This window comes from Engraulis encrasicolus, chromosome 1 (genome assembly GCF_034702125.1).
Source record: "Engraulis encrasicolus isolate BLACKSEA-1 chromosome 1, IST_EnEncr_1.0, whole genome shotgun sequence".
Taxonomy (NCBI): Eukaryota; Metazoa; Chordata; class Actinopteri; order Clupeiformes; family Engraulidae; genus Engraulis; species Engraulis encrasicolus.
The window spans coordinates 26,343,187-26,358,186 of record NC_085857.1 but is presented as its reverse complement, the minus strand read 5'-3'; the positions used below and the strand labels follow the sequence as shown (position 1 = coordinate 26,358,186).

At 44.0% G+C, this 15,000-nt stretch overlaps 1 protein-coding gene across 1 annotated transcript in view; it reads right to left on the bottom strand.

Annotated features, from left to right (window-relative positions):
- The window catches only part of grin2bb (glutamate receptor, ionotropic, N-methyl D-aspartate 2B, genome duplicate b), a 330,977-nt gene that overhangs the window by 167,068 nt on the left and 148,909 nt on the right, over positions 1–15,000 (bottom strand). The window contains exon 6 of the mRNA XM_063199452.1: positions 4,729–4,999. Coding sequence (XP_063055522.1) covers positions 4,729–4,999 — 271 coding nt within the window. The remainder of the gene's footprint in view (positions 1–4,728; positions 5,000–15,000) is intronic.

Sequence of the window (15,000 nt, the reverse complement as noted above, 5' to 3'; positions counted from 1 at the left end):
CAACGGACAAAGCCTCTTATAGAGATGCTCCTCATCAGAGGCTCTAAATCCGAAATAACGCCATATTATTGAGCCGTTCGTCCTTTTCTTTGGAACAAATTCTGCTGTTTCGGCTTCTTCTGTGGGCGCCGCCATGTTGAAAGAGTTTATCAACACAAACACACGCCGCTACACGCAAGGGGAGGGGGAGGAGGAGCAGGGGGAGGGGAGCCAGCTCTGTTGGGGGGAAACACACGCAAGGAGGAGGCGGGGCGGACCGCTCCACAGCACAGAAGGGAAATCAGTGTGGCGAAATCTTACGCATTTACAGCCTAAACTCGAGATATTTGATATGTCAAAATATTAATCGATTTCATAAAACTTCTCGAGAAACTGTAAAACTCGATTAACCGCCCAGTCCTACTAACAATAGTTTAAAAAACCCTAAACTGTGCCCAAACCAAAACAATCCCTAACCTTAACCTATCAATGAGGGAAGGTCTTTACACTTTTACTTTTACCAGTAACAACAAAACTAACTCCAGCAAAAGGGGTCAAAACATGTGGGGTCCAGAATTGGGCCCAAAATGGAGCGAGGACCCCAGCAACACCCACACACCCACACACACACCCACACACCCACACACACTCAGACACACTCAGACACAAACACACACACACACACAAACTCACACTCACTCTCACGCTCACGCACACACAGACGCACAGACACACAAACACAAATTCATCTATCCTCTCCCAGCTACTCACCGTTTCTCCTTCTCCATCTCCCAGCCTCTGCCTCTCCCTCCTTCTCTCCTTTTCCTCTCAGCCTCTCTCTCTTCTCTCCTCCTCTCCACTTCATCAGCGTTCCTTTCAGCCTGATTCCTTCTTCTCTCATTCATCCCTCCATACATCCTAATGACACCAGCCCCTCTTCTTCCAGTCCTTCATTTTAATCAGTGTTTCTTTCACTCTACTTCCTCTTCTACCCCATCCTTTCGTAATGATGTTAATCCCTTCATCACCGATGCATAGCCTCCATGGTGTGTTTCATTCACTTTTTCTGCCTTTTTGACCTCTCTTCAGTTCTTTTTCAGTTCCCCAGTTCTGATTTTACACATTCTTTCAGTCATTCATAATTTCTTTCTACCATTTCTTTCACTCTCACTTTCTTCCTACTTTCAATCTTTCTTTTTTATTCTCTTGCTCTCTTCAGTCTTTCTTTTTTCATTTCTTTCAATCTAATTCACTGACTCTTTGACTTCTTCTTCTATGCTGTGGGTTCATCATGACATTATGTCTTCTTTCATTCTGTCATTCATACGGTCTGTGTCCATGTCAGTCTTCTGTATTCTTACATTCATCCATACTTTCTTTCTATCTCCTCTGTCACTCCATTTCCTTGTCTTTTCATAATGATATGAATCTTTTCATTCCCCGATTTACAACCAGCACTTCTTTCTTTCATTCTTTTAGTCCCTCTAACATTGATTCTTTCCTTCGTAGTGTCCTAATGATTTGAATTCCTTCCGTCACCCATTCATAACTTTGTCATTCGCCATTTTCCTCTCTCGGTACAGTTGCAATGAAATTACTCCTTCATTTGGCTATTCATTCTCTCCCTCTCTCTCTCTCTCTCTCTCTCTCTCTCTCTCTCTCTCTCTCTCTCTCTCTCTCTCTCTCTCTAATACACGCACAGTCAAAAGTTGATGCACTAAGGCTTCAGTCACTACAGAGGTTGCTGTACTCCTCAGAGAGTGCACCTTGGATCCCCTTTGGGCGCGCTGTGCTCAGGGGGGCAGCCGGAGGGGCGCTTGATAGACATTGGGCTCTGATGGACAGTGGGGTGGTACAAAATGGACTCAAAAGTTCTTCTCCTTTCTATTGTTCTGTTTTCAAGATATGGGGGTTGTTCAGGAGGGCAAGGGGAGGCCATGACCATTTTGGGATAGAGGAGCCATTATTCCACAACACCTTTTTGGCCACACAGCAAGGTTTTTCACAGGGGGTAGTGGACCTTTTCTTTAATAATGGCATCACAAGGGTGGGGAACCTCCTAGATCTCTCTACGAGGGAGTGGAGAACACCAGAGGCGGTGGCGCAGCAACTGGGGTGCAGATCAGTGAGGGCCATCGCTACGTTGCTGGGGGTCTTACAGGGCTCCTTGCCAAGAGAGCTGAAGGACTTTATTGGGGAGTTCATAGTCAGTGGCGTGGGAACTGCAGCTTTTCCAGTGGTAAAACTATCCCCCAAACTAGCAGGAACGGGGAGGCGTACGGACTCCCTTCTCTCGTGGGCGGGGTGTATGGATATGTCTTTTGACAAGGTGGGGAAGAAGGTGATCTATTACACACTCGTTAAAATCTCTCACTGGGCACAATTACAAGGGCGGCCTGATACAAGGTGGAGGGGTTCCTTAGGTGTCAGCCAGTCAACTGTCCCTGCATGGCGAACACTGTACAAAAGTCCTATCCCCAAGCGTGCTGGAGACCTTCAGTGGCGGGTTTTGCATTGTGTCATGGCCACAAGGGTTTTTCTTTCAAGGATAGGAAATAAGGACTCAAACTTATGTGTGCTGTGTAACGTGCCTGATACCGTGTTCCATGTGTTCTCAGAATGTGCAAAACTGACCCCATTGTTTTGTTTACTTACAAAGGTGTGTAGTTGTTTTGGTTTTATTTTTACGAAGGAACTGTTTATTTTTGGAGTCAAATACTCGAAGAGAATCAAGGATGTGTGCACCTGTCTAAATTTCCTACTTGGACAAGCCAAAATGGCAATCTGGAAATGTTACAGGCTGGAGCAGGATGGAAAAATAGTGGCACAAACTGACCTGTTTAAGACTCTTGTTGAAGCAAGGATAGTAACTGAGTTCACCTACTTTAAGGTCACAGCTGATGTTACTTTGTTTGAAAAAAAATGGTGTTTAGATAAGGGACTTTGGTCAATCTGTAATGGTGGTAAGCTTAATTTTAGGTGGTAATAATCCGAGGTACGGGGGGTGATGGGGGGGAATGGGGAAGGAGAGGTCTACTCCCTTTTATGGTGAATGGAAGGATCAACATGCATGTAATGTAAAGTACATTTTTTAAGTGGTGACAATGGTTCACAATAAAGGAGTGTTGAAGGTCTCTCTGCCTCTTTTTGATCCCTCTATTGTTTCCTAATGATGTTATTTCTTCTTTCAGCCATCCACACTCTTCCTTCTCTCTCTCTGGTGCTCTCTCTCTCCCCTTATATTTCTCTTTTTAGTCTTTGAGATCTCTCTATACTTCATATTGACATTAGATCTTCTAACAGTCAGTCGTTCTTTCTTTCTTTCTTTCTTTCTTTCTTTCTTTCTTTCTTTCTTTCTTTCTTTCTTTCTCTCACTCTTCTATTTCTTTCACATTTGATTTCTATTATGTCCTCATTCATTAATTCATTCATTCATACATTCTAGAGTGGCTTTCACTCCATTGCCCTCTCTTTTCATAATTATAATGCTCTCATCCCCGGTTCACAGCCGGCACTCTTTCTTTCATTCTATGAGTCCCTCTCATATTGATTCTTTCCTTCGTAGTGTCCTAATGATTTTAATCCCTTCCGTCAGCCATTCATAACTTTGTCGTTCCCCATTTGACTCTCGTTTCCATCTCTCAGAACATTTCTAATGATATTACCCCTTCTTCATTCGACTATTCATTCTTTCTCTCCCTCCCCATTCTTTCTCTCTCTCTCTCTCTCTCTCTCTCTCACTCTCACTCTCTCTCACTCACTCTCGCTCTCTCTCTCTCTCACTCACTCACTCACTCACTCACTCACTCACTCACTCACTCACTCACTCACTCTCGCTCTCTCGCTCTCTCTCTCTATCTCTCTCTCTCTCTCTCTCTCTCTCCCTCTCTAATTGCCACTTTTTATCCATCTCTAGTTTCCTAATGATATTACTAACCTCAAGCTCTCTTTCTTTCTTTCATTCATCCATTCATTTTTTTTGTCTATTCAATCTTTTTACAGTATAGTTCATACTGATATTAGTTCTTCTTTCAGCACTTCGTTCTCTATCTCATGTTCTCTTTCTCTCTTCCGTTCCATTCCTATGCCTATTAGGTCTCTCCATAGTTTCCTAAAGATATTGCTTCTGCTTTCAGTCATTCATGCGGTACGTCTCTTTCTCTACCACACACACACTCTCTTTCTTTCTTTCATTCTATTTCTCTGCCTTTTTGATTCCTCTGTAGGTCCCTAATGATAAGTCCCCTTCTCTTTCTCTGATTCCATTTCTCTCTCCATTTATCTCTCTCTCTCTCTCTCTCTCTCTCTCTCTCTCTCTCTCTCTCTCTCTCTAATTCCAGTTCTCTCTCCCTTTTCATCTCTATATAGTTCTGATATAGCATCTGATATCACATCTTCCAGTCATTCATGCTTGCTTTCATTCTTTCCCTACTTTCTTTCTCTCTCTCATTCCCTCATCTCAACACACTTTGCACTTTGAATCTCTACTGTATCTTATGGAGTTCCCTCCTTCTTTTTTCTGTCTTTTTTTTTCTCACACAAAAGCACAAATCCCCCCCTCCCCGACACACACACACACACACACACACACACACACACACACACACACACACACACACACACACACACACACACACACACACACACACACACACACACACACACACACACAAAACCACCACCAACAACAACTACAGCATCAACAACAACAACAACAACAACAACAACAACAAAAGAGCCCCCCCTCACCTGTGGGGTAAACAGCCGGCACGTTGTTGGTGTCCCCCGCCACCAGCGATGGTACGATCCACGTGTAACCGTACCCGGTGAGGCCCACGGAGTGCGCCACCTCGAAGATGGTGCTGGCCTCCTCTTTGGTGCAGTAGAGCAGGATCACCGGGCTCTGCAGCTTCTTCATCTTGTCCTGGATCTTGGACTCGCCATCGTCCACCGACATGTCCAGCAGGAGGACTTCCTCCAGCTCCCAGCCCACGAAGCTGTTCTCTATGGTGCTGCGGATCTGGAAAGAGGAAGATAAAACTACGTTACCCATGGTGCAAATGGGGGGGATCTGAGTAGGAAGTGGGAGAGGTCACCAGTAGGAGTCTGTCAAGCTTCCAGCCCACTAAGTTGTTGTCTATACATGGGCAGTCATGAGTAAGTGGTTAGGGCATCAGACTTGTAGCCCAAAGGTTGTCGGTTCGACTCCCAACCCGCCAGGTTGGTGGGGGGAGTAATCAATCAGTGCTCTCCCCCATCCTCCTCCATGACTGAGGTATCCTGAGCATGGTACCATCCCACCGCACTGCTCCCTTGTGGTGCCATTGAGAGCTCCCCCCTTGCATGGGTGAGGCATAAAAGCAATTTTGTTGTGTGCAGTGTTCACTTGTGTGCTGTGGAGTGCTGTGTCACAATGACAATGGAGTTGGAGTTTCCCAATAGGCTTTCACTTTCTCTTTCTTTTTTCATGGTTCTCTCTGTTTGTAAACAATCCCTGGATGCGCAACCCTGGCTGCGCGACAGTAAGTGCGATCGAGATACCGCAACGGCTGTACGCGCATTTAGACAGCAATGCATTCTGGCTCAAAAAGTTGTATGACGGTTAAATTTCCTGTCAAACTTCACAATTTCGGTGATGTTGCGTTGACGAGATGACATGTCACATGGTGTGAAACTATTGCGGGATGAATGCGACTGCAGTCAGATCTTGCAACCTCTACAGTTGCTTATCCCCTTCAACGCTCGTCTGCAGACCGCCTCCGAGGTCACGCGCCCATGAACTGGTTGGTGAACAACTCACTCACGTGTGTATATGAGTCTTGTCTCACACCTCTACACAAGTTTGCGCAGGTCCCCACTTCAGCTCCTCCTCACTGCCTGTCCCCCCACTCCTCACACGTGGTGTGTTAGTAGAGCAAACTGGTGCGAGCTCATCGTCTCGTTCATATTTGTGGCCGACTTTAAATGCGCTGTATTTATTACAGTTTTTCTCAATTGGTTTTGTGCATTTCTCACAACAGAATAATCATTCTCAAAACTTCTTGTTCAATTGTGAATTCCTGCCGTTACCTGTGCACATGGTAAAATACGTTTTTCATAGTTTTCAGCATTTAGCAAATGCTTTCGTCCAGCATGCATTGGTTGTGTACAATTCTCAGCTTTTTCGCACATTATCAATTGCTTTTGTCATATCACTCAAAAAGCTTTGTGACTGAATGCATGAAACTATCGCACCCCCCAAAACATTTAGGCCCTAGGTCATAGTTTAAGTCTTGACACGCAAAATGATTTACCAAGCTGTCATAATGTGATAAGCACTGTATAATTTCCATTGGATTTTTGTCTATAAATGTGATCTGAATTGGTAAATTGCTCGCAGGTAAATATTGACTCTCTCTAATCAAACGCAGTATAAGGGATATAGAAAACAGGCATACAATACAACAGTAGGCACTGTACTGCATTATATTACTCTTTGCCTCATGTGGCCTTTATAATTACGCTCCACGCAAAATTACAATATTTCCCTATAATTTCACAAGACAGCAAGTGCACTTTATACAGTATCAGTGTATTGTTTCAAATTTATTTTGCTTTACAGTTCTAGATTTTGTTTCACATGGGCTTGCAAGACAAGTAAAAAGGGATGGTAGAGGGCGCATTTTGACACCTCAACCAGAGTTTGCTATTTTTCCTATTTTGCAATGAGAAAACCTATCAATAAATAGGTCATAGTCTAAATGTATATCGAGGACAATCTTATCTGATCAATATAATATAAAGTTGAATTTACAACATTTCCCATCCAATCTAAACAACATTTTGCCTCAGAAAAGATCCTCAAGAGTGTACTATTCAATTGACAAACAACATGACAAATCGATTTGACTAGCTTGTCCATACACGGACTACACTATGACACAATGACTAACCATTCTGCTGGCATTGATACGTTCATTGACACAAAAACTTGGGTTTTGAGCAAGAGGGTTTTGCAGGTCATCCATGGTGTTTTGCCATTTGTTAAAGCTGTTTTGAGAATGAATATTATGTTTTGCAAATTGCGAGAGAGATTCGAGAAATGTACAAAACCAATTGAGAAATACTGTAACACCCACATCGTGACAACAAGTTCTCTCTCACGTGTTTCGTCAATGTTGGTCGACAGCAACAAAGTCGTATGGGGCTACTGTCTGTGTGACCCTGGCTGCGCACTGCCGTCACTCAAAAAATGGGCTCAGGTGGTTGGCTGCTTAGCATCTTGCCCCTTCTCACATCGCAAATATTTGTAAAGGGAAAACCTCTCTATGGTGCTGCATACCTGGGGCCTATACTACAAAGCTGGTTCAGGAGTAAACCAGGTTAAAGTGATACTGTCCCATTTTTGGAAATAAGCTTATTTTACACCTCCCCTTCAGTTAAATAATAGGGTTTTACCTTTTTACCGGTACTTCCAACCGTTTTCTAGTTATGGCAGTGCACATTTTACCTCGAAGCTAGAAGTTAACATTGAGTCCTATGAGACCAGTTAGCCGCGAGCTGGTCTCATTGGACTCAATGTTAACTGCTAGCATGGAGGTAAAATTTGCACTGCTGTACTCAGAGAACGGTTCAAAGTACAGGAGAAAGGTAAAACTCAATTATTTAACTCAAGGGGATGTGTAATATGAGCTAATTTCCAAAAATGGGACAGTATCACTTTAAGCTAAGAGGTAAATCATCTAATAGAAGAGCCTGGTGTCGTTATTTTCTAAGAAAATGAGGACTCCAGGCTCTACTATTAGATGATTCACCTCTCAACATAACCTGGTTTACTCCTGAGCCAGCGTTGTATTATAGGCCCCTGGACAGAGGGAGATGAACTAGGTTACCCATGGTGCAACGGTGGGATCTGAGTAGGAAGAGGTCAACACCAGTAGAGGTGCGTTCCAATATGCGACCTTGCTTTCTCCACTTGTGCTTGTGGCCTCGAATCAGGAAGTAATATGTCATGATGACATCACTGACAACAGCATTATATTTCAATATCTTGTAAAAGCTCAATTGTAAAGTCTTTTTCTCATTTGCAATTGGGATGGTGAATGAAAAACAGTCCCCCAAAAGTTGTTGTGGCTAGGCTGACAGCTGGGGAACTTTATTGTTTTCTCCATGGAGGAGGGGCCAGGAGGCGGGGCCAGGAGGCGGGGCGAGGCCACAAGCACAAGTGCAGGAGGCAAGGTCGCATATTGGAACGCACCACATGACTTCTTCAAGCTCCCAGCCCACAGAGCGGTTCTGTATGGTGCTGCTGCATATCTGCTACATCAAGAAGAAATGTGTCAGAAATTACACAAATGTGCGGTCTCTGAACACACACAGCACGTGTTGATATTCAACACTATGTGTGTCTTTTCAACACTATGTTGATATTCAACACTATGTGTGTCTTTTCTGACACAGTATGTCCAAAAATGTACAGTACTGTGTCTGCATTTCAACACAAGCTCTGTGTGTTCTAAGGCAGTGTTTCCCAACCAGGGGTACGTGTACCACTAGGGCTACGCGAGCACACCTCAGGGGGTATGTGGAAAAATGTGATAATGACAATTGAATGGACTTAAGTCATATTGGGATAAAGGAATAGATATAGAGAGCATGGGAAAGGGGGTACTCATGGTACAACAAAAAGCCTTAGGGGGTACGCGAGTCAAAAAAGGTTGGGAAACACTGTTCTCAGGGACAACACATTCCGTGTCATTTCTGACACATTTCATTTTAGAGTGTCGGAGGGGAAAGGAAGGAAGAAACTACGTATGCAACCCATGATGTTGTTGGAAGATCTGAACAGTAAAAGAAAGGAAAGATCCCTAGTGGTTACACAACACTGCAATACTACATAGCTGTACATCTATACTCAGAAGAGAACAGAGCACTCATTGTCACAATGTAAAATAAATAAATAATGTGACTCATAGTGCTATTGTTTCAACAGTGTTTCTAAGAAAGCAGTCAAAGTCTGTTCATGAGTGTGTTCCATAAGGTTTATTGATATTCTTGTAAGGGCATAATGCACTTGAATTTCAATGTTCTATGAGCTTAACGATTCTATGCATATACGTAGACTTCAATGGCAAAAGTTGTGTATGTCTTAATGGGAAAAAAAATGCAACACGTAGCTTTTCCATTTCCTGGCAAGGAAGGGAGGGGGGAATAAAGATGTAGTATTTCCAGTTCTACGTGAGTGCTTACATGGCAAACATGGTTGTCAGATTTTAGCTTTTTTGAGCTTTTTTCTGGATCCGGCAGGATAATAGGGTTTTTCACAGGATCCGGATCCGGCAGGATCTTAAGCAGTGGATCCGGTATCCGGGAGTTACCTAAAAATCAGGATCTGGTGCATGTCTAGTTCTTACGTAGCCTAGGCTTTTCAGTCAGTCTTTCACAACCCCAATCACTGCATGGAGTGAAAGCCCTTTGGAAGCGGCCGTTGTAGGCAGTTTGGCAGCAAGCCAATGAGTCTCAAAAATAGTTTGAGCCAACGTGATAAAAAGGGCTCACGTGTGCGAGTAGACTATGTGTTTCAACCCTTTCGTAAGATCCGGTATCCGGTTCCGGATCCGGCAGGATCTTAAGCAGTGGACCCGGTATCCGTCAGGATCCTAAAAATCGGGATCCGGTGCATCTCTACTCATAACAGCCTTGGATCTATAAAGCATTATAGGCTAGATTCATGGTTATTCAGATATATTAATATAAAGCATTATGAAGCATTATGAGTGTAGTCATAAATATGCTGCAAGTAATTATAATGAATATGTTCTTATAATTTGTTATTAATGCACGTATAATGTGCCATAGATATCTTCTTAGAAAGTGTTGCCATTAAAAGAATTTAGTTCAAATTGACTCAGTGTGTCTGGGTGCTTTTTCCAGCATAAATGCAGGAAATTATGGGTCATATCTGGCAACCCTGGGGCCCAAGACCCATTAATCTCCTCGTCTTCACTGGCCCACCTATTCAATTAGGGAACCATTACATTCTCACACACTGGGCAATTAGAGATAGCTAAAACACACACACACACACACACACACACACACGCACACACACACGCACACACACGCACACAAACACACAGAGACGCACCAACATATGCGCGCACACACACACACACACACACACACACACACACACACACACACACACACACACACACACACACACACACACACACACATGCAAATAAACATGGACACACAGAGACGCAAGCATGCACCCAGGCACACACACACTAACACACACACACACACTAATACACACACACACATACACATGGTAGAATGAAGGAATTATTATATTCTCCAAAATTGAGTAATTAAAGCAGCTACAATGTGGCCCACACACACACGCACGCACGCACGCACAATTCAAATTCACGCACATAATTAGAGATACCGGTACTATAGTCTTCGTCTTTACACACACAAGCACGCGCACACACACACACACACACACACACACACACACACACACACACACACACACACACACACACACACACACACACACACACACACACACACACACACACACACACACTAACACACACACACACACACACACACACTAGCAGCTCCATGTCCGGGGGGAGGCCGCTCTGGTGTGTCTCGGGTGTTTTTTATTACCATGGCGACTATAATCCCTACGCCATTAAAACACACAGACCTTTTTTTTGCATAGAGAGGGGTTGGTGAGGTTAAGTTAATGGGGGAAGGGGTATTATAATAAAGTGTAAACCTCAGGGAACTGTGGGGATGATATTGTGTGTGTGCGTGCACGTCAGGGCTTGGCATTAACATTTTCACTCACTGGCCACTGTAGCTAGTGTTTTTACCAATTCACTAGCCATTCACCTCTTCTACTAGCCACAATTTTGATATTAGTCTTTCTTTATCATGATGATACTGTGCATCTAACCTCAGAAGATGGGTTGCTAATGCAAGAGGATGAGTGCATAGCTTTCTAGATGGAAATAAATCAAACAAATACCAACAGAGTAACTGAGCATTTTCTTAAAATTAAATAGAAACAACTGATACAAAAGGGGTGAAATAGATTATGAGCCAAATTGGCTAGTGACACTGAAATTGTTACTAGCCACAGCCAAGTTTTACCAGCATTTGGGCGGTTGGCAGGTGCCAGTGTCAAGCCCTGGTGCACGTGTGTACGTGCGTGCGTGCGTGCGTGCTTGCGTGCGTGGCGACGTGTGTACCTGCGTGTGTGTATGTGCATGGTCTTAGGGGAGTACATTAATATGGTGTAAACATGAGCTGGCTGTATGATGGATTATGTGATTTTATGTGTTGAGTGGTGTGGGGGGGCATGTAAGTGACTAGTATGACTAGTTGACTATAACATAGAGGGGTGTGTGTGTGTGTGTGTGTGTGTGTGTGTGTGTGTGTGTGTGTGTGTGTGTGTGTGTGTGTGTGTGTGTGTGTGTGTGTGTGTGTGTGTGTGTGTGTGTGTGTGTGTGTGTGTGTGTGTGTGTGTGTGTGTGTGTGTGTGATGGGACTTTATATGTTAATAGTGCAATCCTGAGGTGAGGTGGGTATGATGGATTGGGTGTGTTGGTGGGGGGATGCATCATAATCATGGACAACATGTATAAGGTATCATGGTAACAAAATATGACTCTAGTTGACAGGTATCATGGTAATAGCCATAATATATGTGACTAGCTACAAGAAAAATAGGCCACATGTTGGCCCAGGCGAAACTGACTCAATCGCAAATAAAAATGTTTTCCCATTTTTTTTTTGGTGATTTTCATGTTTTTGCAGAATCTACAAGGTGAGGTCTTAAAGATGCTTCAGGGAAAAAGTGTTGCTTTGTCTAAAAGCACACGTTTTGTCTTGAAAAGGGCTAGTTTTATGTCTTTTCCATGGGCAAGAGGAATTTCAGAGCTGAATTCTCTGTTTTCTACTGTAGCCTCTTACTGCAGCAGGGGTCGCCGGCAACCCTATTCACTTGCCGAAAATGCTTAACTACATCATAACAACATTGCTTTGACATTACAGAGAGCCATAGTGCTGTGCTAAAAGTGAATGGATTCAAAAAGCCAAAAATTCAGATATGATCAGATGTGAAGCATCATTGCAAAGTTTAGAATAAATAACAAAAGAGTAAAAAATCTAAATCCGAGATTAACTCAACCCCTGGGCCTACTTGTGACTTGGTGTCCTGTGGTTAGTCACATACTGGGTATGTGTATGCATCATGCTCATGATGTAGTGTATGTCTTTGGCTGGCAGTGGCAGGTATCATGATACCAGAGGTCGCGTTAACCGACAAATGTCCGTCATTGACGGATTTTTTTGAAGGATGACGGAAAATTCTGAAGCCTGTCCGTCATTTTGACGGATCAATATTCAGCGTGATGATAAATAGGCTAAATCATACGTTTATAGGCCTACGCCTCTATCGAGTAGAGCAAATATGCATTTCAATTAGGCATAGTTATCAGCGCAGATAATGTCATGCTACTATCATTTGCCTTTCTCCCTCTCTCCCTGCTTGTCATACCATGCGCCGCAGCTGGGCTGTGCGGCTGGCTGCAGCAGAACGCGCGCCTCTCCACTTGTTCCAAATAATGAATTAAAATAACTAAGACATTGCCACCATACACGTGTGACTTCGACTTTAAGATTCAGAACTATGTGTAGACCTAGGCCTACTACATTTACCGACTATCTGATTTTCTGCCAATGACGAAGTTGTCCCTCTATCGCCCTTCATAGTTCACAACTCCTCGCTTGAAACAAACAAATATGCGAATAGCATGTTTGCTAGCCAGAACCTTCACTCAAAGGCAACGCAGGTCTAAAACGGCTTCAGGACATTAACTAATAAAAACAACGGATATTCAAGAGCCTAAGTATTACCAGACAACGCAACTTACAACTTGGCAAACGTTGCCTGAAACCTCTCATTTCGATAGCTGGTTCACCCATTATAGGCGATATATTTTTTATTCAGACAACTTTACCGCGCTCCCAGAGCCAACATATCAGCCGATGGGGCTACGTATTGAGAGGCTCCCTTTACCGTCGCTGACATTTTTCAACAAAGTTTTGCGAAATCTGGTCGTCTTCCTGTTGTAGGATTCAGTGCCTTTGTCGACTGCCTGGGCTAAGCCTTTCTGCTTCAAGACGGCTTTCCTTTCCATCGTGCATGTTAACCCATGTAACACTGCGCCTTTGTATTACAATCGGTGTATTAATCAGAGCAAAACGAGTGACTGACAACTGTGGGATAAAGCCCTGCACGCGTCTTTTTAAAAAGTGCTTGTGGTGACCATAGCGCTGAACATTGAATCAGACGCGCGTCATGAGAGATATCTGCAGCTTTAGTGCAACGAGGGGGGCAGAGAGAGAAAGTGGACAGCAAAATTGACTCCATCCTCAAAGTTGGAGAATGAATGTCGAGTGAAAGGGGGTGTATTCACAGCGGTTTACTCTCAATTGGCCGCAATTGCGCATGTGTTGTTCCCGGTGCGGGGTCGCGACCCCCCATATTGAGAAACGAGATGGAGAATTAAAAAAAATAGGCGATGACGGATTTTTTTCGACCCTGTCCGTCAAAATGACGGACTGTGAAAAAGTCTAGCGCAACCTCTGCATGATACGCATGCTGCATATGGATATGTGCACTTATATGTATATGTGTGTGGCACGTCTTTTTTTCCCCCAATGCAGTTCTGCCATGACCCGCCCCCGCTGAATTGTGATTGGTTAGTCGCTTAGTTCCGCATTTTACCCGGCTACGTCATTCCTTGTTGTGATGTGTTTACTAATGGCGGCAGCCATCGCTGGTTGCAATTGGAGAAGCTACACTGAAAAGCAAGATTTAAAGATAACTACTATGGTATTTAACAGATTAACGCTTGACGCGATTTCTTAACATGTTAAAGACTTATGCCATTTGTACCGTTTCCCCCTCCATGTCTCATTGGGGGAAAAAAATATGCATGTGTGGCATTGTCGTAACCGTGCATGGATGGAGGGATGTGTGGTATCATAGCAACCGTGTGAGGATCTTGCATGTGTTTATCACTTTCTGTCATTCTCCATTTTGAGGGAGAGAGGGGGGCGTATTTCTTCATGGTTTCATAACAGAAGAGGATATTAGACAAAGACACACACACGCACGCACGCACGCACGCACACGCACACACACACACACACACACACACACACACACACACACACACACACAGCCGTGACAGAGCTGTAAGGCGACATGTAAATGAGCTTGTGGTATTGATCACTCGACAGCAAAAGGTGAGGCCTCACCATCACGCTGTGACCCCTGCCAACCTCTGTACTTTGACCTTTGAACTATGAGGGCGAGTCTGATAAAGACATGGCCGTTGTCCGAAATGTTCACGTGATGGGGGTTGCAGGGCTGAGGAGATACTGGACAGCTGAGGTCAAAGAAAGCCAGTAGGTGCACAAAATCAGCTGTCTTTTCGTGAGGAAAAAACGTCCTGAAATGGGCAGCAAATGAATGCTAATACTAATAAATACTAATAGTAGGGAATAGATTACAGGAAGCAAAAATATGGACACACGAAATCTACACCACACATCTCAGTGCGTACTCTAAGTCGCACGTAGCATTGTGTGGCTCTGTTGCATTGCTTTTGTGCCATCCATAGGACATAGACATACACAGGTCTGTAAATGTCCTTCCTGTGTATGTCTATGAGAGACGTCATTTCATTTTCCTTGTATGACCTGTACATGAAGAAAGTGGTAATAAAAGCTGACTTGACTTGACATGGCCATGACATTGCTCTGTTACGATGCATTGTTTTATTGGAAGAGTCCTGCTGCCAGGTGCGGAGCTATAGGAGGGGGCAAGCGGGGCATTTGCCCCTGGGCCCAGTGCCCTCCTGTATGGGTGTTGAGGGCCCTATTGTGAGCATGGCAGGCTGTATGGGGGGGGGGGGCACTATCAGTGTTTTGCCCTTGGGCCCTGTT